Below are 27114 nucleotides of genomic sequence, written 5' to 3' on the forward strand. Positions count from 1 at the left end.
TTAGACCTTAAAAGTACTAAACGTGTCTTATCCCGATAATTACGTTCAAATTTTTTTTTTCCAGTATCGAGCGGTTTCATCTCGTTTTAGCACGATATTGTCTTTCTTTTCCTCTCTGTCTCTCTTATTTATTTCAAGTAATTATAAGCGCGATGTAGAAATGTTATATGTTGCGTCCAGTCTGCCAAGCGCTCATGAAATTTACCACGCAATTGCGCTTATCCGACCTCGTAAATTTTACGTTCGACTTATCGAAAGTTATGGCACGTTTCTCAGTGTATATTAAAACGAGGAATGACAACACACAGCCAGGGAGGCTGCGGAAGGAAGGCGCATTTTGTTCCATCTAGCGGTGTCCGTTCTTCAAATGAGTTGCGGTCTCGGTGTTATCGTTCTAGAAATCTTCAACGAACGTTTATGTGTTTTATATTCGACCGCGTTGGAAGATGATTGCGTAGCTGGAAATTTTTTACCTCACGTTTTCACTATTTTCTCGCGAGATTATTATACGACACCCTGTAAAATTCATCACTTGCGCCGCGCGATACATATAACGCGTGGACAACGATTATAAATTTCGTACCAATCGTAAAAGCTGCGTCAGAAGAAATAATAACACTTTTATTGCCACACTGCTGTGTGGGTGTAAAAGCAGACTTTACACGTGCACACAGACTCTCGGGGTTCTTTAAGTCGCAGACAAACCGCCCTACTGATGCTTGCGATAAAACGGTTTAAGGCGTCGGCGATTCCTAATCTCGAAAGTTTTCCTGCGCAAACGTCATCCGTGTCGGCGTCTTTAATCTATCGCCAGCGAAATTTTTCCCAGCACCTAATATTGCCGGGAGTTAGTAATAGCATTTTAATAAAACTATGACAGTCGATTTATTGTAAAAATGGTCAAAAAAAACATAAAGACTCAATCCGTCGACAATGTGAAATTTTCACCCTTCTCAATCTGAGTCTTCGAACTTCAATGCAGACTTTTGTGTTGCTATGGACTATATAAAGATCTGAAAAAATTCTTACATGTGAAAACTTTAACATCAGTATTTATTATCACAAAAGTTGAATTATATTTTATTTATTTTTTACAGATTTTTAAATTTATCTATTAGAATTCACAATTAAAAAATAAACTGTGCCATCAAAGTCTAATTTTGCCGATGGAAGGTTAAATACAAAAGTGATCTAGTCTTTTGAAATATAATACTTAAGAAATCGATGTTTGATTATCTTGAAAGTAAATAGATATAAAATAAAATAGTAATATTAGTAGCAAAAATTAATCTAATACAAGTAATATGAAATAAAATAAAATAGTAATATTGCATATAGCTCCAAGAATAAATTTAATATGCCTAAACGAGCCGCTGATGGTGCTTAAATTAAATCTCTAAATTATCTCTTGAGTAAGTTTTATTATCTGAACCTAATTATTAATCTAAATTTTGTTTTCTCAGCTTCTTACGCTTTTGAGTTTTTTGGGTTAGCAGTACTGATGCAATAAATCGAATACTCTTTAAAGGAGCGATCCAGCATCGTGATATAAATTTATATCCACGAACATGGACGCAAAGGTAATCCTTGATAGAATAGAGACCACTCTTACGATGCTGCGGGATGCCGTATATCACCGTATGTTCATTTTAATTGTGTAATACATATAAATAACGGAGAAAAAGTGCGACACGGGCGGAAGATTCGCGTGCCGCCTCCAGATAGTTTTTTTCAATTTTGCAGAGGCGCGCGCGCGCGCGCGTTACTTCGGTGGAGATAAATTTCTCGATTCCATACGGTTTATCGTTCGTTCTCATCTGTCCGGTTGCGTCCGTTGCACCTGTACGTCGAGCAGAAATATAGCGACCGGGAAATACGTAAGGAGCACGGACGAGTATTCGCGTAATAGGAAAAACTGCAGAATACGGGAAACGGTGTCATGTCACGTATTCGATTACGGTGACCGTTCCTACGAAGTCTGGACTCGGAATTACACCGTCTCAGAGAGACAGTTCGGCCTCTGATGCGGCCGACCCCTCGGCTTCGCCGTCACCGTCGTCTCCGACAGACAACGGCTAGAGAAGATTGAGTTTCCGGTAATTCCTTCCAATCTCTCTCTCTCTCTCTCTCTCTCTCTCTCTCTCTCTCTCTCATATTAACGAACCTTGCCGTAATTTATAAACGAACAAAAAAACGAGACAATAAATTAGTAACGAGATTTGTTAAATTTGGAGACATTGATAATTCAGTCAAGGATGAACCGACGCGATTAAGCTTTTATTATCTTATATTAGCTTAATATTATCTCCCGGAAATATATAGTTCTGGGAAGAAATTGGGTTGACTTAGAAAACGAATTTATTACGATGGACGATAAATCCGATAATCTTCGCGAGGAGATACACCGCAAGTGAACTATGAAAATGAATCGGAGGGGCACGGTATTAAACTAATGTGCAGTAAATGCCAGATATCACGAGCAAATAAAAGGCTTGATTGCTGGCAGCTATCCGTAACTATGTGATCCGCTAGAAGACATCTACCAGCTACGGCGCGAAATATTATTGAGAGTCTCACGGGCAGGAAAAATATCAGAGCTAATGGGGAGAGAGGTTGAAGATTATGCCTCGCGGACGTAGCTTCGCCGACAGACATCGAGATATGTGTGCGCGATCTCGGTAATGAAAACAGCGATTTACGAAGTTTTTATCACTTATATTTACACAATATTATATATATATATTTCACGATAAAATATCCGAATGAGCGAAGCATGTCGTAACATCAGTCTCTCTATCCTTTCTCCTTTATGCTAATATTAATGCCATTTTTAACCCTTGAACGCCTCACACGGGAACACACTGGTGTATGACATACTAGGTCAAATCGATTGCTTATAACGTTCATAAAAATGGACATATTATAGAAAAATTTATTTTTATCGAAACGCTAGACATCAAAGAACATTACCAAGTATAAATGTAAATATCTTTAAAAAAGTTATAAGTAATGAAAAAAGCATTGGAAAGTCAGGTATGCCATATATCGAAATGGCATTTAAGAGTTAAGATACAAAAATTGTATATTAATAAACAGCCAGAGAAAGAGAGATTGATGTAGCAAAATATGTACGCAATCCTGAAATATTCCTTGTCAGTGCATAAAATATAGAAAAGTTTTAATATTTTACTTTTGCAGATCCGCCGATAGTATCGTTAAACCTCGGATCGACCTTAAGCCCAGAGGACATTAAAGAAGGGGATGACGTGTACTTCGAGTGCCATATTAGAGCCAACCCACCCTGGTCCAAGCTCGTCTGGATACACGACGTAAGGATTCTTAAATATATTCTCGTATACTTCTTTTTTATGATATCACGCTGGTTCCGAAAATACGACATCACGTAAATTTTATGCAGTATCCGCATATAGGAAGACTTTCATGGTAGGTTTCGTCGGTATGTGTGACGCTCTCATCTCACTTCGTACATCGAACATTGAGTAGAACTTTAAATCCTTTATTTGCATAATATATGAGCTACCACGTAACGATATTGACGCGTGAAGAGAAGCCTTCGACACAATGTCATGTCGATACAAGCCTATTTTCATAACGAAACTTTCTATCGTGAATTTTACCCTCAAACTTGCGGCAAATAAAAGCAATATAAATAATTTTATGTACAACGATAGACAGCATTTTATAATTTTATATTTTCGCTGCATTATCAATAATTTACTTTAAGCATCCGGTAGATACGAGATAGTTTCTAATTATTCTGCCTGTTTTAAACGATCGGGGTTATACAATTTTAAATGTCACTTTTAACGTTGCGTCGAGAAGCTATATCGAGCCAGATTGAATGCCGTACATGATTTATCTCGCATTCGTGACGTTATCGTATTTCGGAAAATAAAAGGCGCGCAACGAGCGTAAAACGGGTATCAAAGCGTAACCAACGTTAGTCGGTCCCAGCTCATACGAGAGATAGTTGCCTCGAGAGACCGTCTGCCTGCTTATTCCAGGCAACACTACCTGAATTTTGAAACGTAGCCACCGTCGCCGTCGCCTCCGTTGCGCATTGTGTATACAACCTACCGGCGCGGCAATTGCAGCGGAGACGGAAGTTAAAGGAACGCTCCCAAGGCGTATTCGGGACTATCAGCGACAAACTTCGGCCTGTGTGTATCGGTGACTGCCACGGAAGCACACTTCCTGAATTCTAATCGTCTCGATCACCGGCTGCGGCTTCAGAATCACGCGGTACACGTGACACGTGATCACGAATAGCTGTACATTAATTTTTCGTTGTCCCCGCAAGTCTCTTAACGATACGTGAGGATATTGAGACGTTCGCGAAATACGCGTGTAACTCGTTTACACTGTTATATTTTAACTCTGTCCGTAATCATATTTTTACTCCCTTCGTCTGCAATCTGAGTCTTTTTTTATCCAGTCCAAGTTTTTTTTACTGTCCTAGGCTTTCAAAAAATGTGGAGAAATTCAATTTACTTTTCAACTTTTTCTTTTTAATTTTTTTCGACCTTTTTCTTTCTTTAGAAAAGTTTTTTTAGGATTAGATATTACAAAATATTTTAGAAAGAGATATTTTAGAACCATACTCCACCTTCTTTTATTTTGAAGAAATTTGAGAGTGAAATTTCGCTTGCGCAGAAAAAGATATAGATTGCAGACGAAAGTCTGTTAATAAAGTTCAATTCTGCAGACATTTAACTCGGTTAAATTACGAAGTCGCGCGATTATAAATAACTGCACGTTAATTTCCATTGGCGTCTCTGATAACTTCTTCTCTAACTGTCTCTCGATAAGAATAACCTTTCTACGTTTAAGCACAAACTTTATGAGACTTATTATTTTGTTTCATATTGATGACCAAAATAGAAATTTGATCAAATTCAATGCGCTGGTGCAGTTCAGTTAATTCAAGTCAAGACGCGATTATAAATGATAGCGTGTTATTTTTATCGGATCACTGACTAACTCACACATTCCATCGTATGTAAAAAAAAAAAAGCTTGACATGCAGGCATCTTTCAATTAAAATCAAAATAATTTCCTAAACTTCATGATTAATAATTAAATTTATATACACAGCCAATATTTCCAGAAATATACGCTGTACTTTGAACTATCGCAATTTCTCACAATCTTTCTTGCTCATCCTAAAGTATTCAACAGAATGTTTAACGAACGTTTGTTAAAACTCACACGTTCATAATTTTGTTTGCTACCTTAAATGGAAGATCCGCTGTATTCTCGAGCTTTCAAAGCAACGCACCCTCCCCCCTTTCAACCCCCGCGGATCTTAATGTATTAATCCAACGGCCATAACACCTGGCGGAAGATTGCGGTGCACATGTATACGCTATAATTATATTACCATCGGCTACGCTAGCCAGGAATCCTGCAGGAGCGCGCGGTGCGATGCATTAGCTTTCTCCCGGTCTTTTCCGGGATCAGCCCGGGGCCTCATATCCCTCCCGTGTTCCGTCGTTCACTTTAACCCGATTCATCCACCGCTGCTCCGCCATCTCTTTTCCTCTCTTTGCTCCCACCCTCTTTTCGTTTCGTCGTACGGCGACCTTTTGCCGGATATACGTCGCGAAGGGCTGCAGGAAACGGGCTAACGGTGGGCGGCGAACAGCTGCTACCGCGTAAGAGATTTCCCTCGAAATTGCATCTTAAAAATATGATCCGACTTCATTCCGGAGGGAGAGCGCCCGACTATCGCACCGACTATGTCATCCCCACCTCTGCTTCTCCTCTCTTTTACCCCCTACTGCATTTTTCGCTCACGACTTCTTCTTGCTTGCGGATCGTCTTCTAGTCGCGCGATCCGCTTCTCACCCTCTAGCTAAGCTCCTCCTAGTCTTTGTACGTATCAAACGACGGCTGGATTATCTAACCGCACCTGATTCGCGCCATTATCGTAAAACCAATTCTTAAAACTATCTACGATCACACACACATATGTGTACCATACTTGGACTTTTTGGTGATTATCGAACTTCCGGAAATAACGGATACGTTGAGCGCCTTTCTTCTAGAAGAATAGTACGTTTAAGTATAAGAGATGAGCGCCGAAGATTTCTTGACATAATGCGCTCGTTCTTCTCTCCAAATGATTATTTTTTTAATAGAGTTTAAAATTGATATCCATTTGTTTTCTCCAAATTCCGAATTGACCATTTTAATTAATATGAGCGTATATTAAAAGATACACACATCAAGTGTTATAACAACGAAAATGATTGATTTTTACATTGATTTATTTTCATGTGATTTATTTTTCCAGTCTTGAACGCGATTGTATTTAAATTTCGAAGAGGTTGGTTTTTACGTTTACGCTCGGCTCGCAAACGAAATGTTTCATTCATTCGGCGATCCCTTTCACTCATCCGGAAAGGTTTGCCTAGGAATTATAAGGGCCGTTGGCACGTTCTATCTGCCAATCAATCCCGAGCTAGCAATCGGACCGGGATCCGGCACCACCAGGGTCTTAGAAAAGCGTTTCGAGCAGCGGTAACCTTTTGAGTGGCAATCGTAAAGAGGAAGAAAGAATCATGAACGGTCGGAGGGTGAACTTGGGAGAGGGGCAGGAAGGTGGAAACGACGCACGAGCAGGAGGGATTGAATGGAACCGGAAAGTGAAAGAGAAACGGAAATAACAGGGGCCAAAGAAAGAATAAGGCGAAAAGGAGGAAGAAATCGAGAAGGCGAAGAAAGAAATGTGGGGTAGCCGACATAATGGAGTGCAGTGATTAAGTCGGTTCTATCATTCACGGGGACAATAGAGAAGTTCTGTACCTACCTGCAGCATCGACGAGCCAATCGGCCGGCCGGTTTAGACGAGGAGAGAGCCTGAAAGGATTCTCTCAACTCTTCATCTTTTCTCGCAAAGTGGATTGACCGAGCGTACTGCCGGAAGAGTCCCATTAATACCGTTGTCCTCGTGAACACGCAGAAAGATCAAGAATTTATCTCGAACTCCGTTGAGTCTCTCTCTCGTATCTAGCTTTGCACCTTCACTTCCTATTAAGAGACAGTTTGAATCCATTCTTTACAGAAAGTACAAGAATTAACAGCGAATACATCGCGCTGTCTTCTTTGAGAAACTTTCAGTCAGTCGTGTTGGAACGTTAACGTATTTGATGTTCATTAAAATAACATTGAAAAGAAAAAAATGTTTCTACTTCCTGATTTCCAGCGAATGGATTTCGCTAGCACGAGACGATATCGATCAAACTTAAAATTCCACGTCGTCTCGCCGCTGTTTGATGCGCTCGTATATCGGCGTCGTGGCTTTTGTACATACATCGATTGGATTGCACGAGCGCCAAGGATAACGGCTTCCGCGCTGCGAATTTACCGAGTGCATTTCCCTTACACGCGAGTTCGGCCCGACAAGTTCGGATCTTAATGCGAGAGCGCGAAGGAGTCGAAAAGCGTGAGCGCAAATATATGGATGTGTGTACCTGTGAACGTAGGTTTGCGAGAAGGTGGATGTCGAGAATTCGGCGGGCCGTACATCAATCAATTTCACTACCATCGCGATCGAGGCATGTCGGAGTTCCCGCTAAGGGTAACTCCCCGAGATTCTGGGTTGGGACAGGAGCGGGGGTGTGGATTCGTTTCGTACGATTTCGATCTCGCAATTTTTCGTTAGGTGATAAGACGAAGCGGCGGGGAATCAGAAGCGATAGCGGATCGTCTAGTCACCTACAGTCTTCGCCTGGCACTCCTAAAAAGAGCCCTCGATAGTCGGCAACTTTCGAACAGCTGTTCGAAACTACTTCCATGCCGTATCTTCGATGTTCCCCTGAATACACCGACCAAAATCTTGGACGCTATTGATCCCGGCTGATTTTAATGGCTCAGTACAACCATCTATTCCAATCGCCAAACTTTCCTTGAGAACGTTACAAACATTTATTTTCAAACCTAAATAAAATATATTTGGATATATTTTCAGCATACGTTTCTAGGACGTAAAAAAACATTGACATAGTTGTTATAGTCTGAATTATTAAACTATTTTTAATGCTTCTAAAAAAGTTATAACATTTTATAACTTCTATAAAAGTTATATTTTATATACAATGTTTATTTTCTTTGTCAAAAAAGAGACTGTATTACTTTAATTTGATTTATAACTTTATAGTTATTTTGTAACTTTGTAATATTAAAAAAAGAAAAGAAATATAAATTTCAAGAAGTATAATTAAGTGGAGCCTTGAAGTTTTGACAGTTTATACAAAGTTATATCTTCTTTGATTTTGGAGCAACTTCTTACACACACACACACACACACACACAAATAAATAAATATATATTGCTTTCATTACAATTAAATGCATGTACACAGTCAAAATTTAACATAAAGAATTGTATTATTTAGGTAAAAAATATTTAATTTGATTATATTTCATTTTCCTTCTTCATTTTAATATTAGTGCAAATGTGTATTAATCTGTAATTTACGAAGGAAATAACCGTACATGTATTTGTGGTGGAAACATTTTCTGTTTGCGGTAATAATTCTCAGTTTTAAATTTTGCATTTTGATAGGGAGTTGGAAAGAATTGCGTTTGGATAAAAGATCATAACCGTCCTGTGCGAAAAATATTTTGCAAAACCCAGTCAGAAATAGTAGAATCCGCACAACACCGTAATTGATCGACTCTGCGCCACTCGTTTCTACCGTAATAAAATCGACAACACTGCAACGCACTGCGAATATTCGATAACAGCACATCTCTATATGACCCCGCGTGCAATTGGGATTGCTCTACTGCTAAAACCAAAATACAAATAACTTCGGCAAACTAGTATCGCCCAGCTGTGAATTGATACACTCTTATGCATACACGCGATACATATCGCACTTGTGATTGTACGTCACAACATATTATTGTTTAGTTGAATCACGAAAGGTGATCGAAGGAACAGCCATGTCCTGAGCGGATAAAGAAAGGCTAAAACAGCGACCTGCGACCGCCTTGCAAGAATAAACGGAATAAAAAGATTCCTTTGAGGCATAGCGGTCTACCAGGAGGCAAAAGGAGCAGGAAGGAAGGAAGGAAGGAAGGAACGGAGAGTGGAAGGAAGTATGGCCGCGGCTTGTTGGCAATTTTTCAAAGAATCAGTGTGCCGTCTGACCGGAATGAACGATCCCCCCTTCCATCTGCAAAAGTCCTTTCTTTTTCCTCAAGCTTGCTCCTTTTGCGTCCGACCATACGTGAGAGAAAGAAAAAGAAAGAGAGAGGGAGAGAGCGGAATACTGAGAGGATCACGTGACCGCATAGGATCCTTCTGTGATAGGAGATGGTTTCTGTGTCCAGAACCGGGTGGACATTCCTATACGAAAGGCGATCCTCGTTTGAAGGGCGCGAGAAAATTCGATAGATCCTTGGGATCCAAAAGGTGATGCCAAAACGAAATTGGACGGGACGTCCACAGGTACGATGGTCCCAAGATTTTGTGGACCAACGAGGGACATCTCGGGCGCATTCCTAGAAATCGAATGTTGCAGATAGAATGTCTTACTATCGATTGGTGAGAGCGTTCTAAGAATCGAAAAGGAAGCACGAGAGACGGTCTTGGGATATCGGATGATCATCGTTTCAGCGAAACGATCATTAGGGAATGAAAATAATTTCTAATGATGCGCAATTATTAACTGACCTCGTTTAACCCATTAGTGTCACTATAATATCTTTCAAGGGACCATCGAAAGGAAGGTATCCAAGACATAGAGATAGATAGCATTAGCCATTAGCGACAGCAATTCCCTTAGGCCGATGCAATTAGGCTTGTCGATAGGTGGAAGGGTGTCAGCTGTCTGCGCTCGGAGAATGGACACAATAGGGAAGTTAGTTGATCCTCATTTACGGAGCAAACCCTATGAAATCTAATTATCGGAAGCACATAGTGCTCTCTCCGCTTCTAGTTTTGGGACTGATCAAAGGGCCTTGCTGCGTTCGCCGCAGTGCCGTAATAAAATTAAATTAATAACACTGAGCCAAAATGTATCGCGTGATTGAACAAAATATACGATTTTTGCTTGGAAAATCTGGTTGCTATATCATTCATGCGTTCACTACGTTACAACAAAAGGATCTGTAGAATTTGCCGTACTTCAATCTTCGCTCGCCGACCTTTGATCTATCAGAAATAATCCGCGAATTTCATTTTATTTTAGAGATTCGGCTTTCGGACTTTCGAGTTTTCGTTTTATTTTAAGAACTTTGCTTTCATATTTCGCTTTGAGATATTCAATCTATCTGCCCCGCAATTTTTGGATGGTCGTATTTTCGGTTTATTTATTTTCTGTAATTTTGATACTTTTATTGTACTTTACTGTACTGTACTTTACTATTGAACGTAAATACGCGCGAATAATCGCGAGCTTGAATTAGAACGAAATTACTGGCGCGAATCTACTTACGCGGACAAATACAAGTACACCAGGTGGAGGAGTAGATTGGCTAAGTAGGATGAGGCGCAAAGGACGGATGGTGGCTCTTCGTAGAATGGCTCGGTCGCAAGAAAAGATAAACGAAAGTCAGGAACTGACTACACAGGACGATATCGTATTCTCCATTTCGCCTCGTCGAGACGACGAGGAGAGACGCGGATGGGAACGACGAAAGAACGGGAATCCTGACTCGTGGGAATGGAAAGGTGGAGGCTGAGGGATTCGAGTCGCGAAAGGGAACTTTAAACTTCGCTATCTCTGCTGAGGCTGGAGTACGCAACGGGACCATACATGTAAGCTGCCGCGATATCGATCTCCGTGTAGCGAATCTCCATCGCGGAGTGTCTCTTTAACGGTGGTTTTGATAAGCTTCGACAGTTCTTGTCTGACACAGAACATGATCTTTGACCAGTTTTACTTTGAAGAAAATAAAAGAATAGCTCGATGAACAAAAAATTGAGAGAAACTATAATATGCATAAAGGCGCACATGAAATTCACGTTGAAAGAATAGTTTCGCTGAAGTATCTTACAAATTCGAAAATAATTTTATTGAACTATCAAAATAATTGTGTAGAACGCTCAAATTGATTGCTGGAATGTCAAAACCTTTTTACAGTATTGCTTATCATATATGAGTTCTGCTATAATTATTTTGATAGTCGAATAAAATTATTTTCAGATTTGTATGTAGCTAAAAAATTTTAGTTATTTTAATAAAATTGTTTTTTCCATGTAAATAATCGACATGTATAAGAATTTTATTTCAATCTTTGTTTTAGAATTTAGATTTCTGCAGTTTTTGGATTGTGTTTAATTACGAGAATTGTTAAACAAGAATAACCCAGATAACATACATGTCTAAAAACATAAAGACATTATAAAGACATTTTTTGGGACAGATATGTTTAAGAGATGTCTGAAAGACAATCATAAAGAAATCTTCTAGACAATGTGCTGTTGTCTAAGTAATACATAATTTTTTTTCAAAACGTGGTGTTGAATTGCAATTAAAAAATACAAGCATTTTATATACGTATCTAATTGTAAAGGAATTTCTTTTGAACAAAAAGGTAGAAACGCAAGAAATTTCGTCGTAATGTGATCAGGATTATTTTGTAAGATTATTGAATATAGAATTTCAACGCGAAAGCACAAAGGAAAGACGTAAAGGCGTTCTCTTAAAAATTCCTTCGCCGAGCTTAACAAGGTATAACGTTTAACGAGTCCTTTCCGAGCTTCGTCTCTTGCCGCAAGTAAATCGAAGATAAACCTTGGGATTTAACCGGGGCTTAACCTATGCTAAGCGTGCTAAACCTTCTAGCCTAGACTCGACCACATGGATGGCTGATTACATAGATTACAATGCAGTTTAATTGAGTTACGTTGCTAATGGCCGCAAACACCGCGCCCATTTTTCTTGCTTTTTCCCCCTTTTTATTGCTTTTTATTACATTTTATTTTTAAAAATATTATATATTTCATATATCGAAATTGTGTGAATTTAATTGGAAAAAAAACAACTCCATGTATATTAATCCGCACGTCCTTTTCACGTGATCCGTGGTACGAGTGACTAAGTGTTCTAAAATGCCTAATATATAATATGTTATCTCTGATATTTTATTTGGCGCTTTATGGAGCTTTATGAGTTGTGAGGCTGAAATATTCAAAATTTTGTTTTTTGTTTTGGCTCGTTTTTTTTTAGTCATTTCGAATCTATTTTTTTAACAGAATGGGAGTCATTTCTAATTAAATTCATCAATACCGATTTAATTTGAAAATTTTGAAGATAAACTTTCTAATTGTAATTTGTATCTTATCGACGTCTTATTGCTCGTATATTCTAATTATGCAATAAGATAAGTTCATCGGTACAGTTAATCGTGCACAAAATAATTAAATATCTTCGTACTATTGTCGTGAAATTACGCGAGCGAAAAATACGATAAATGAGGAAGAAAAAGGAGAAAGGGATTTCAACAGGGGACATCGTCGCGAGGCGCCGTGTCGAGCTGCCGAGATTATAAAACAATTGAATAAATCTGCCCCATCGAGCAGCGTCTAGAAGAAAGAAACGCGTCTCGGAGGAGAAGACAGAAGTGGTGGAAGAAGGAATCTCTGAACCTTCCCCTTCGCTTCATCCCTCGTGCATTCCCCAGTCTATACCCCAACCCCGCCAACTTCTCCAAGATTCAAATGGCCTCGTTTCAAATCGATTTCGAATTATCTTCGGCGAGCGGATTCTGGCGGAACGGGAGAGAAGCGGGTCCGCCGGTGTAATGGAGGAAACGGTATAGTGAGGTAAGAGGTATAAGAACGGAATGGTGGTGAGAGGATGACGGGAGGGAGGTAGTGGGGTGAAAAACTTAAAGGACTTTTACTGGCCGAGAAAACGTTTGTTGGCGAGACAAAGACGTCCGACTGTCGTTTCTCGTCTAATTAAATAGGTAGGACCACTTTCACGGACAATGCACTATGGCGTACGCAGACTCCGAGATATTTCTTTCATAATCTCGCGCTTGCGTTTCCCACCCCGCGTCCCGCGTGTCGAACTTTTGCCATGTTCAGCAAAGAGATGAGGAGATCAGCTAACAGCGAGATAAAGTAAAAAGATATCGCTTAATACAAGGGAAGAAAGTTTTTTACGGAATCACGAGAGGATGACAGAATAATGCATTCACCGTGGAATTCCAAGAAAATAACTCCCAATAGTATGTTTGATATTAGTTTTTAATAATGGACTTTGTAATTACGTTACGAACTACAACGTTTTGCCAGCAACTAGCCTGTAAATTAGGTAGTAAACGGCGGTCGCGGAACTTTCGAAGGCCGCCTCTCGCCTGATTAAGCGGTTCGACCTGCATTTGGCAACTGCACCGATGCCGGCGTATGCACCGGCTCCAGCTACTTGTTGGCTCTGACGTGCGGCTGTTCCACTCCGCTCCGAGTTCGTTCCCGCTGCAAGTTTCAGCAGAGTACGATATTAGCACTACATTCGTCCCGCTTCTCATTTTGTTACGAAAATAGGGACAAAGTAAGACATAATGGGGCTCACCCTTTTGGAGCTAATTAAAGTGGCAAATTTGTTACAGCGACAAATTTGTTACAGTAACCGTACGCTTCTCTCGCGACCGGTAAAACGTAAAATCGTATTTGTCGCGCGCATCTCCTGCTAGATAACGTAGAACATGTTACCCTGTTGTATCATTAACACGACGTCATTATGAACAGCATTGGATGACAATTTAAGGACAGATTTTTTTTATAAATCGGGAAATAGTCTTTAAATTTCTTTAAAAATATTAAAGGAATAAATCGAGATATTTCTTGAAATTTCTCGATTTTTAATAACTAACTCAAAATGAAATAGATTAAATTAAAATTTTGTAATGAATTAAACATAAGAAATTTGATTATTTATCAAATAAGAAAAATAATTCTATTTTATTTTCAATCGAGATTCATCATTTATAAATTTATATTCGAATATTATTGAACATTAAGAGTTGTCAAAAATAAAATTCTCTTATTTCATTTATTCTTATTTAATATCCACTTATAATTTGTTTATGCCTTTAATATTAATATTCAACAAAAATAGCTGCTGCTGTAATTTCAAGTAGGTCAAAAAACCAGCCAAGTACATAATAAATTAAAATATAATAGTTGTAGTAACATATACGTTCAGATGTGTTAATACAGATGTACAAACAGTAATAGTCTGTTTCGTTAGAACTTCTAATGATCCACATTATGCAAACACGACTCGTTAACTCGTTCGAGTCGCAACAATATTATATTGCGTGTGCAATAATATATACTGCAGATACACACTTCCTCGTAATCTTGCAAGATACTTCTCTTTTGTCTTTCGCGGTCATAAAAGCGCTCGGTCGACAGTGGTATTCCTTCGGGGATGAAGAAAAAAAATGATACGATAACGAACAGGTCGTAACAGGCAGGAAGACATCGTAGTGAGACGCGCTCGCGGTTGCGCTTATCTCTAATTTATCGCGAAATTAGAAAATAACGAGAAATGAAATCGCGAACTCGATCTCGTGGCAGAACAAGTCTCGCAGGACAGAGGATTGCTCTTTCCTCGTTCTTCTTCTCGTTCTCTTTCTCTCTCTGTCAGCTGTTTGATAAATATACATGTAGTACTCGCGTCAGTATCGTCAAAGTCTCGTTTTTGTTATACAATAAATTGAAATACAATAAATTGAAATGTTATACAATAAATTTTAATTGAAACCTCTTTTTTTGCAGAATCAAATCCTGGCCCATAACACGTCGGCGAGGATTATCTGGTCGAATCAGAGTCTCGTCTTGCAAAGTGTAACAAGAAGCAGTGCTGGCCGCTATGTTTGCGCAGCAACGAATGCTCTAAACGAGACGCGCAGCGAACCATTGCACTTTCGAGTTAAATGTAAGTTGATTTGTGATTAAAAAGTATTCACAAACACAGTCTTCGAAAAAAAATACTATCCTAAATCATCACGCGTTAGTGCATCTTGCATTTAAATTCTGAGAATTCATAAAATTATCTAGAAGCTATTGACGCGCAGAGATATTTAGTAGAGTGAAGGCACCACTTGTAGAATCTCCTACGACTTCCGCTCTTGCAGCAAATATCATTTAACCGTAGATCATACACAAGATTCGTTTACTGATAACAGACAATTTATATTCTAAAGCTTTATACATAAATTTATTGTGTGTACACCCCCGAGAATCACATTTGTCGTGAATATTTTAAGAGTGCTTAGCATTGGCTACATTTTTTAAATCCAATTCTCAGAATATGGCCGAATATGTCGACAGGAAGCCGCCTCTAAATTCCGCAAAAGAAGTAATTCGTAGCTTACGAAATATACGGCAGAACACGTGCGCGGTTCTCGCTCTTGAAAACTCTCTAGAGCACGAATTACCAAAGCGTCCTTCCCAGGTAAGAGAGATCTCAAACGGGAGAGGCATGAAAGAACCTCGTGCACTCTTGTAGGACGCACAATTTGCGAGGTATTTGGGAGAAAATCCGAAATTCCGTACCTAGACATTTTTTGGTGAAATGTCGCCTCATCTTAAGAATTTTCTGGAATATTCGAGAATATGTTCCGTTTACAAAATTAAATAAAAAATTAAATTAAGATCTTACCATTTCGAACGCAAGAGAAAGTAGGGAATTAGAGTCTCTTGAATTTTCTTAATTTGATTGTCGTAAAAATATGACGCGATAGGATTTTGTGTTCACTCGCGCGAAAGATAAGAGATGTCAAAGTAGAGAATTAGAGTCTCTTGAATTTTCTTAATTTGATCGTCGTAACAATATGACGCGATAGGATTTTACCTTGACTCGTGCACGGTAGTTAAATCTAATTCGCAAAACTATCCAAGAGCAATTGACACGCAGAGACATTTAGTATGAAACCCTAGCACAGTTTGCGAGATCACATACGAGTTCCAATTCCGCAGACAGGCGAGGGTCTTCCATATTTAACCGTGAGTCATGACGACCTCGTAAAGATACGGGAAATAGTCCCGGATAAACTAGCATCTCGCGAGCATCCACGAATGGAAATCGGGATGGTTTCGTGGTTTATTTCCTTGGATATTACGCCGTTGTTAGGAAAGAGGGCATAACATTTCGTTTACATCATCGACACTGTCGTATAATAATAATAGAATTTAAGAGGTAACCGAGAAACACGTGTACTTAAAGAAGATAGGATAAAATTCTTGTTCACTTTACGATTCGATATCACGTTCTAATTAATCGTTGCAAAGAAAAGACACACACATTGCATAAAAGAAAATTTTTTCAGGAAAAAGAGAGAGAAAAAAATAATTTATTATCTGATTTTCTACACTGACAAAAATTGATACACTGAGAAATATGAAATCTTAATTCATATTTCTTTGTACTAAGTAAACATTTACTTACAATAAATAAATTTACTTGTTAAAAAAATGACAGTTTCTAACTTATTTGTAACAAAGTTGTCTCGCATTTTTCGTAAATCTACTTGATTTATATGTATAGATTTTTGGTAGATTAATGTCACGTAATAATAGATTATTCATTAATATACGGACCTTATAAATATTCCAGACAAAAACCATGCCGAGATTTTGCCGATTTTGCAGGGTAATCGGATATTACACATACATGAAGGTTTAAAATGGAAATATATTAATTAATGGCTATATAACAAAATAACTTTGCCATATTTCAATGTATAAATGTTAATTAAATTTTATGTGAACTAATTGAAACCGCATGCTATAATCAATATCATCATTCAACGCGATTTATTGTTGATTTTAAATTATTCTATTTGTCGTACAGTTATGTAATAAGACTACATTTATAATTTATCTGATTTTTATTTTACATATTTCAAGAAAGTTGTATATTTAATTACGGAAAAAAGATATATATTATAATAAAATACAAAACAAATATAAATAACATTTTCCATTCTTTAGATTGATGCGTGTAAAATAATTTATAACATAAAATAATTTAGTGTCGTCATACCTTAATTATGACTTTTATTTATGATTATGCATTGCAATATTATTATCATATTTATTTAAAAATATTAAACTATACGCGCGTGGACTATAATTTCGAGTTATTTTTATACGGATATCATCTACAAGTCCATGTAACATCATAAATAGGTACAGTACGTTTACAATTATACGCGCTCATTTCTCACACGTGCTTCGCGCGTTTACCTTTCTATCGTAAAATTTCTCTGACGGCGCATTTGTTTCATGCTGCTTGTTCAGACAAAAACGGTGATCAAAGTTCAAATATGAGGCAATTGAAAATACTACAAATGAAACAATGTAATGTTACGAGCGAAGAACAATAAGCCTGTAACGCGGCGCATTCTCTTCCGTTTAAATTCAATATTAAACCGTAAAAAGCTTTAACTCTCGTGGAATGCTGTATTACGGCCATCATCGAAAATTAATAACAATCGCTTGTCTTTTGCGAATCGAATTACGATAGGAAATGTGCAGTAATTATGAACGTAATAAAGCTGAAAAGTATATAATAAAAGTGACATATTAAAAGCAATTCGGGTTTAATAATGAGTACTTTCAGCCAATCGAGATCACAAAGCTTTTCAGCCTGGAGTCCGTTCTCGTTTTATATATTCTTTCAGCCGCGTTTGTTGAACACATTACATATCAGCATTTTGATCTTTGTACTGATTATTCGCGTAATATCAATTTCCACCGTTCAGCCGGAAATGTCTCGTTCGATTACACGATGAGATACGTATTCGCTCGTGTTCGTCCCGTTCTCTGCTCTTCGCACGGAGGACGCGAGACGGATGGAGACAAAGAGAGGCGTAGATAAACGTAGATAAATCGGGACAAATATATATCGTCGCGTCGGGAAGACGGTGGGAAATGGAGAGTAGACCTTTTTGCATAACTTGCGTTGATAAAACGAGATTCTACCATCGGTTAGAGAAGGACGGCCGTTCCCGAGGCGTGACAAAACGCCGGGGCGTGTCAGAAAAATCGTCCACGATATCGTTGTCATTTGTGTTTTCCCAGATGCAACTGCGATATGTAGGTCATTATTGGCATACCGTCAGATTCGGGATACCTTTCGCCCTTCCGTGTACAGATAACGCCGCGATAGGTACTTGAATCTCGTCGTCGCTTTATCTCGTCTACTACGGCTTTACCAGATCGACAGAAAAATTTTCCCTTCTCGTCCGATCCGCTAATATTCCTAGAACGATTTAGAAGAATAAGTTGCAGTTATAGAATCAATTAATATTAAATGTGTAAAATGAATTCATAACTTTATGATATTTTTTGTGAAGTACAACGATCTTGAATTAATAAAGTCTTGAATCAATAAATTTATTAATATAAATAAATAATAATTAATAAATCTTTTGCAACGATTGTAACGAAGTAGTGTAGTAAAAAATTATTGGATGAACTTCATTGAAAAAATGTTGAAATATAATACAGTACAACCTCTTAAAATTAACATTTTAAACTTTTTTTAGTTTATTCTGTATTATTAAAAATTTTATTATCCTTTGATCCCCTTACAGTCAACTAATTTGACTCATACCTTATCTCGATGAAGGTAAGATCCTCGGATATCTATTACCGAAAACAGAATTTGAAGAAATTAAGCCGTTTTTTTTTTAATTTAGAAATCTTGCTGACACGGACAATTAAATCACTGTGAAATTGTAAAGTAGTTCGTTACGCTACACTACTTAATAAGTTAAATGTATTCATTAACGGCAATAAACTTTTTCTCTACATCAATTTTATTTCCTTTGAAATTTAATCAGCGTATATTTTAAATGTTCCTCAATGGAACAACATTATCATTCGCGAATAACATTCTGCTCACGAAGATTATAATCGGCAATTAACGCTCTTGTCGCTTAATGAATTCTAGATGTTTATTTGTGAAAAGCTGCCCTATCCTAAAAACTTATCTTTCTCGCAGCTATGATAATTTCTGGTTGGCATAACAAAGTAGAGAGTATGCCTTTGGCGTAAGACGGTTGACGAAGGAAAAAGCGTCACTTTATAAAAACTGTATATACCCCAAAGTAGTAAATTAAAGAGAACGAGCTAAAGAGAGTAGCATTAATAACGTTTATCGAGAAGCGCAATTAATACGCGTCGCTCGTCGCCCAAGTAAATCTCTTGACGGGACACGCCCGAAGGCAAGGAAAGCATAAGGCAGTCATTTTGAAATTTTACAACTAATCCGCAAATGAAATCTTACTCTGAGGAAAGAGGAAAAGAGAAACAGCATTATTTACATCTTTCTCAACAGACGTCTGCCGATTATACCAAAATTTTAATTAACACATCGGTCTTTTTTTGCATTCAAATTAAATCGTCAAATGCATGTTTCTTGAGTCGTAAAATCACAAAGATTAAAAATTCTATTCTACTAACCATTTTTCACCTTTCATGAAAATTCTCATTAATGCAAATAAATTTCATAAATTCTGGCACCTCTCCTATTGTATTAAAACTCGTAGAACGATGCAATGACCATTAATAATTTTCCAATAAAATCTGTTAATTATGTTTCAAAATTTCAGTCAACGCAACAATCTCGTTTTGCATTTTACCAAATTAAACCGTCAAATACATATCTCTTGACTCATAATTGTGAAATTTCAAGATTCTGTACTTCTAACTCTTGTCACTTTTCAACACGAAAGGTCTGATTAATTGCAATAATTTTAGCATCGATAAATGAAATTTGTAATATGATGTAATGACCAAAAATTTTCCAATAATATCTATTGATTATTATTTTGAAACTTTAGTTAAGGCAATCATGTTTTACATTTTATTAAATTAAAATCACACTAAACATTTACGTCTCTCGATTCGTAAATGTGAAAATTTAAGATTTCATGCTCTTAGCTTTTTAAATTTCACGTTTATAGAAATACTAATTGTTATAAATTTCGCAAATTCTAGTGCTGACAGTAAAATCCAGTACGATGATCACATCAAAGGACTACGCCGCCGCCATCGCGTTGAAAATTCTAAAACGCGTAGCAGAGAAAAAGATTCTCTCTCTTCTCGTACATACAAATCAATAATTTTGTAATGTTAATTCACGTATACAATCGAAATTTTATGTTCGTAAGCCTTTGAAGTCCATTCTTTACGGATTGTTATGAAATTGCGGCGAATTTTATAACGCCCACTATAAAATTCCCGGTAAAATTTATGTACACAGAAAAATATTTTATTGCTAAGAAAAGTGATTACTTAATTTACTTTCTTTGTTTTAATTAATAGTTATCTTTAACAAAGAATATTTTCTTGATAATAATCTTAAAATATAATACTTATAAATTTTAGAAAAGTCCATTATTCTGTACTAAAAATAAGAATTTATCTTCTTAGAAAAATATTATAAAATTGATCGAACAGACGAGAGAGAAGACTTTACATAATAAGCAAATCGAGTTTGCTTTAATTTAATAATCTTTCATTAAAGTATTAAATTTATTACGATTTAGAATATATTTTGAAGAAATGTGTGCTAGTGATGACCTCATGATGGATATATGAATTTTTGAAATAATTGAAACAAGTAGTTATTACTTGCACGTAGTATATATTTTTTGTGTGTACGGTGCAATGGTCATCAAAGAGTCGCTATTGCGATGCGTTGTAAGCTCCGAAATGTGTTGTAGCGTAGAAGAAGATCGTCCCGCTCTTCTCGCTGGGACATATAAATCGATAATTCTGCTTCCAGTCGCACCGGTGTGTAAGGAGGACCGAATTATAGTGGTCGGTGCATCACGGGGCGAGTCGCTCGACATCGCCTGTAGGGTTGAGGCCGATCCACCAGCGCACAATTTCCGGTGGAAATTCAACAACAGTGGCGAGACCCTGGAGGTAGCACCTGGTAGGTTCTCCATGGAGAAGTCGAGCGGCGTCAGCGTGCTGAGATATACACCGTCCACCGAGCTGGATTATGGTACCCTTTCGTGCTGGGCGGACAATCTCGTCGGTACCCAGTCGAGGCCGTGTCTTTTTCAGCTGGTAGCAGCCGGTGAGTATACACGATAAACTGCAGCCTAGAGGGACTTTACGGGACGTAATATTGCAATCTTCTCCGAACAAATTGATCGGACGCAGGGTATTGACACAAATTGTTTATTAACCAACAATTCGTATAGGATATGTTTGTCCTTCCATTTCAATGTATCTATTTTTATTATGTTTTCAAATGACGTCGAGGAATAGCGATAAAAATCAAGTTAATCTATATAAATACGAACTAGCAATCAGTAAATAAATAATTGTTTTATTTTCGCTCCATCTCATTAAAAATACTTCTTTATTTTTAGGAATAATAGAAATGAATAAAAATAAAAGTCTCAATGAATATTTAAAACTGTTTGTCGGTAGAATATTCTGTGGTTATTGCATTAGAAATTATTGAATTGTAAAACTGACGTACTTGGTCGAAATTGTGAAAATTTCTATATTTAAGGAAACAATGTAGAACACTGCGAGAACTACGTAAATAAATAGATGATTAAAATATGGTGTGCAATCTTTTTAAAGAAACGTGCTCGACATTTAGTTTCCCGAAATCGTGGAATAATACTGAAGTTCAACAAAAGCGGAATCCACGCTACCGTGATTTCATAATAAATTCTCCGCCGAGTTTGTAAAATTAGGTGCATTTTTAATCGCGCGAGCTGTCCACGTAAAAATCGTCAAAAGCGCGCGGCGCGACGACAATTGAAATGCAAAATCGCCGCTGTTTTTACGGAATCTCTTGGGGGTGGAGGGGGGGGTGGGGGACGCGGCGCGCGATTCTCGCGAATCATCGCCGTACAATGGGAGGCGACCAATCATCGACCGTTAAATCGGCATTAATCCCCAAGCGAATTTTTTCGCGTTCCTCGTTCTCCTTTTTTTCACTCTCCTCCCCCGTCCAGTGCGTGATCGACAGTGACGTTGACATGGCGATCGGCCGAGGACGTATTGACGTTGACGAATACGTCGAGTGTGAGCGGCACCGGGGGTGTGCCCCTCTCATCTCTCCCCCTCCCCTTCCTCTTCCTCCCCTCCCCCCGAAAATAAAATCGTCCTCTCGCGCACTATCCGCTTCTTTGCCTCGATATCGAAACCCTCTCGCGGTGCTCCAGCAATGCCAACGACCCGTAAACCCGATGGCATGATATTATTTTTGTACCCCAATCCGTCCCACTCTTCCTGCCTCATCCCCCGACGTTATTGATGTCGGTTAGCATTCCACGAAGCATTTCGGTAAGAAATATATCTGTCGAAGCGTGAAAGAACGGTAGAAAGAAGGGATTTCCGGAACAGGGTCTCGTGTCAGAATCAAGGATCACGTTAGATTCCTCTCGTTACGCATATCAAATGTACAATTGAAATTCCGGAGCATATTGAAATTTACGATCACTGAACGCATGAATGAAACAAAGATATTCCATTCTATACCGAAAGTTGCGGTAAAAATAAATAAATTAAGAAATACCTATTATTGCTCCAAAGGAATTTTTAAAAAGAATAAGATATTGTAGATAAAATATGTATTTGCGCTTTTACTAAAATATATAATATTAAACATTTATGGATGTAATGCGAGATTCATCATTTTGGAATTAAAAAAAAATATTACGATATTGGGGAACTGAATATAAAAATAAACTGCACGTATTTCTGGTTGCTGTGGTCATATCATATTATATGCGTTTGTAGTTGGCGTTCTGATTTTTCACCAAGGCTCTTTCGCATTGAAAAATATAGGAAAAATATGCCATTTTGCGAGTCATTCAATTTGAACTTAGCCGTCCTTCTTTGCTCGCAAAACTAATTTGAATTTGCCTCTACCCCGACGGTGGTGCCCTTTTATGAGCACGAAAGCACAGGTTTCAAATGTTTGTTCGTGGAGAATGAATGAGGTTCGAGCTATGTGGCAAAGACATAAGAAAAGGGCAAAGACGAACGAGGAGAGAACAAGCGCGCGTAAAGTACAAACGAAGCATTGTCGTGATTCAATATACGTTCTGTAAATCCGCGAGTTATAACGAGAAGAAGAGGAAGGACGACAACGATGACGACGAACTTTGTGATAAATGAAATCCCGAGCGAAACGAGCGCGTTGGATATCGAAATTAGATAAGGGAAGAAGGAAAATGTGCGCGTACGACACGTAAGCCACGCGGAACGAAACGAGCGGTATCCATCCTCCTCGCCGTCTTCACGATTTCCGGTAAGAACGATGCGCGAGAAATGATTTCGACCGAAAGAAGAAAAAACAACGCGACGAGAGGAGGAAAGAGAGCAGCGTGATTCCGACGACGGGGAAGATGTGTCATGTTGAGGTGGTAGTCTGCTCAGACGGAAGTGTGGGAAGAAAAAGAGAGCGGAACACATCTCTACGCCCATTACGATCTTGGTACACTAAATCTTTGCCACTCGTGGACACGCGAGCATTTTTCACTCGCGCGCCGGGCTTGATTTCCGAAAGAACGACCCAAGCCAACCTGTGGAGCCGTTTTCGGATGTATAGACCCGTACAAGGTGTCCAGAAAATGTTACGAGACGGAAGTGGCGGTCGTGCGTGTCTCCGAGAAAGATTTAGTGTAGGTATGCAGCGACCGCGAAAAAGAAAGAGGGAGAGAAAGCCTCTCTTTTGTCGAAGCTCCATTTTTAGTTTTACACGGGTGAAGCTATTTCAGCTGTACAAGTCGCATAATATATGAGCCCCGTCGTCGTCTTCCGCCCCGCTAATTTACATCATCGACCACTCTCATTCCAGGGAAACCGTTTCCTGTGCGCAACTGCACCCTGGCGAACCAGACATATACCAGCGTGGAGGTGAAATGCGTGCCTGGATACGACGGTGGACTGCCGCAAAAATTCGTCCTGGAGGTTTATCACGGCGATGTCGACTACCTAGCCAATAGCCAGCCCCTCTACAATGTTTCCAACCCGGACGAGCCATCCTTCGCTCTCGCTGGATTGGAGGCCTCGGTGGAGGCTGGAGTCCACGTGGCGGTTTACGCGGTAAACGCCAAGGGTCGAAGTCAACCCGTTATCCTCAGTGAGGTCACGTATCGAGATGCCGAGAAGCGTACTGGTAAGTAAGAGTTCAGAAGTAACATTTGATTATCGCAAACGTATCTCGCTGCATTTGTCAAATCAAATCGGCGATCCATCGTTTGATCGGCTACGTTCTATTCGCTATTCTGATAGAACTGCATTCTATAATTGCTCACGTCGATTATCTTACATGTGCAGAAAGAGATAAAAGTGATTTTGAGCTGTCCTTATTTTGGTCCACACTATAAAAAATATAAATGCAGATTTAACATGCGGTGTCTGTATAGTTCTCACGGTGTTAACCCTTAGTGTACACCTTAGTTTTTGACACCCTTATTACACACGATCCTGAATTAATTTTCATCCCTTTTACAAGTATATAAAAATTATTAGGCAATTTTATAATTTGACATCTTTAGAAAGTTGTATATTTATAATAAATTATATATAAATTTATATATAATTGTTGTGTATAATATTGTTGTATATAAATTGAAGAAACGAAATGCGGAGGACACGAATGACCCAAAGATGTGTGTTAAGGTTAATATTAACACCAACATAGTATAGATTTAAAACTTCTGATGTTTATATAAATACCATCATGATGTAGATTTAAAACTTCGAGTGCTATAAATCCACACCTATATTTTTTAGGATGCACCTGTGCATATATATGCGTACTGTAAGTATACCATGTGATCCGATTGTATCACGGCTATATATCATGTGATTTATATGTGTGAGTACCTGGACCAAAAAATGGAAGGCACTGCTTGATATTAAACATGGCGACGAAGTGAGCAGTCTAGTGGAGATAAAAAAAACTTCCTTAATCCTAGATCGACAATCTCGGGTTATGACTCATCGGGAGGTTTAACGTGGTATTAAATTGCACGTGAAGTTTTGTAATACGTCTTGTTCTTGTGCAAGGATATTCCTAGCCAGGCAGCGCGATACGCAGTGAGTTGGATTATCGCGACGACAGGATGAAAAATCGCGTATCGTCTATCACTTAGTCAACGCGAGGTCGAATGAGGAGGCGTTGTTGAGGAAAAGTCAACCGAGTTCAACCCTACTCAATTTAGCGAGCATTTGCGATTGCCTGGAGATTAACGAAAGGTACTGGTCGAGTACACGGATCGACGCAAGGTCACCATAGGTTCATGTGGGTCTTTCAGGCGGGGGAAGATGATTCGGATAACGGCTGTTCTCGAGGTGGGTGGTGTCAACGACGCGGGGCGGTAAGCAAGACAGATCACCACCCTCGAGACATTGTTACGAGACGAACGCACCACACCCCATTAGACGTTCGTATATATTGCACAACGCTCTGCTTATCAAGAAAAACCCATAAACGTGTTGGAATTAACGTCAAAGTAGATTGAATATTTTATTTTTCTTAACTACAGAATTATTCGATTAATTCTCTGTGTGGTGTTATAAAATACATATTCATTTTTGTGAAAATGCGCGATGTTTATATAAAAACATTCCCTTCTATAATTGAACTTTATAAAATTTTGATAACGCTCCAAAGTTAAAAGAGAAAAAATATGAGGTTCTGTGATACCGCGAAAGTAATTATTAAATACCAGATATTTTGTTTTCACCGCATTATTTTTTAACCAGATTTATCAATTTAGAAGTTTTTATATACAACAAAGAAAATTACCATTTATTGCAATTTCCAATTTTCATTGTTATGCATTCCTTAAATTAAGCTTTGAATTAAAATTTTCTCGTTATTTTGTTGTTAGTGCGAAAAAGTATCACTGCACATTTATGAAATAAAATCACGAGTTTTACGTAATTTTTATTAATCAAATAATTATCACTGACTATAATTTTCTCATTCTTCAAAGAAGAAAACTCTTCTTTTACCCTAATATTATTCGTAATAGAAAATCTTTTGCACTTTAATTTAAAACAATACAAGGAAAGCGGCAGAAAGTGAAGACAAAAATATTCAAATCCAGAATGTCGACCGTTGATTATTTTCATTGTAAAATGTGAGCGTAGAGATAGGTGTATCTCAACGCAACGGGAGTACAAGGTAACGCAACGAGAACGTGGCGAAACGTTACGAGCGCGTCACGTTGCGTATCATTAAACACGGTGGCAAATGAAGCCGCAACCAACGCGCGTACGCAACACAACGTAGTGTTACGTGCACGCGCATTCTCGTAAACAGTAGTTCTCGCAGTGGCCCGAGGTAAAACGGAGCAGCACCCGAATCAATTGTCAGTGAAGTGATTTACGGTCGTCGCAGCGTCGATCAATTTGCCGCTCGATGTCGGTCCGCCGCGGCTTTTCCACGTGACTTTTGACCCCGTGGCTACGGGCACCCGCCAGTCCGCGTGCTCAAAAAACAAATTGAGGAATCTGCATTCGAACGCGATCCGAAGGAGATTCTGGTCACCGCGGCGCGATTTATTTCCGGTATCGATCACCCGAAGAGACAACCGTCGCCCGGGATTCTCTATCCCGTTCTGTACTGTTCGTCGTTTATGCACGAAGACTTTCTGGAAGGAAAGCTGCGGCCACCGATTTTAGAAAAGACTGCTAATCCATCTTGCGTGGAAAGATTAAGGGGAGTTATTGGACCTCGTGAAAAATCGTGTAAATCGTAATGTAGTATCCATGGCGAAACACGACGTGCCACGACGGATTTGAACTTTCCACGCGATCCCACACAAGCCGAGGTGGCACTTAAGCCGTTTCTAACTTATTACGCGAATTCTTTTTTTTTTCTTGTTCCACCACATAGGCAACGAACATCGAATTAAGGAAAGCAATTACAGATAATGGTCCCAGCGGCACCCAGCGCCGGGACTGTGCGGAGGACTTAGGGAGGAAAAAGGGAGTAAGGCGGAACTGCGAAGGATGGAGAAAAAGGAAAGCCTATCCAAGAGAGATACGAATGTACAGGGTGGTCATTAAGCAGCTGCAGCTTTCCTTTCTCTTCTTTCTTGTGATATCTCTCTTGTTCCT

At 38.6% G+C, this 27114-nt stretch overlaps 1 protein-coding gene across 1 annotated transcript in view; it reads left to right on the plus strand.

Moving 5' to 3' along the window:
* The window catches only part of LOC108757798 (nephrin), a 412797-nt gene extending 388632 nt beyond the window's left edge, over window positions 1-24165 (plus strand). Inside the window, exons 9-12 of the mRNA XM_018502383.1 lie at window positions 3199-3329; window positions 14767-14926; window positions 20789-21088; window positions 23837-24165. Coding sequence (XP_018357885.1) covers window positions 3199-3329; window positions 14767-14926; window positions 20789-21088; window positions 23837-24165 — 920 coding nt within the window. The remainder of the gene's footprint in view (window positions 1-3198; window positions 3330-14766; window positions 14927-20788; window positions 21089-23836) is intronic.
* Window positions 24166-27114: the final 2949 nt, after the last annotated feature.

The sequence above is a fragment of the Trachymyrmex cornetzi genome, unplaced genomic scaffold (assembly GCF_001594075.2).
Source record: "Trachymyrmex cornetzi isolate Tcor2-1 unplaced genomic scaffold, Tcor1.1 scaffold147, whole genome shotgun sequence".
Classification (NCBI taxonomy): Eukaryota; Metazoa; Arthropoda; class Insecta; order Hymenoptera; family Formicidae; genus Trachymyrmex; species Trachymyrmex cornetzi.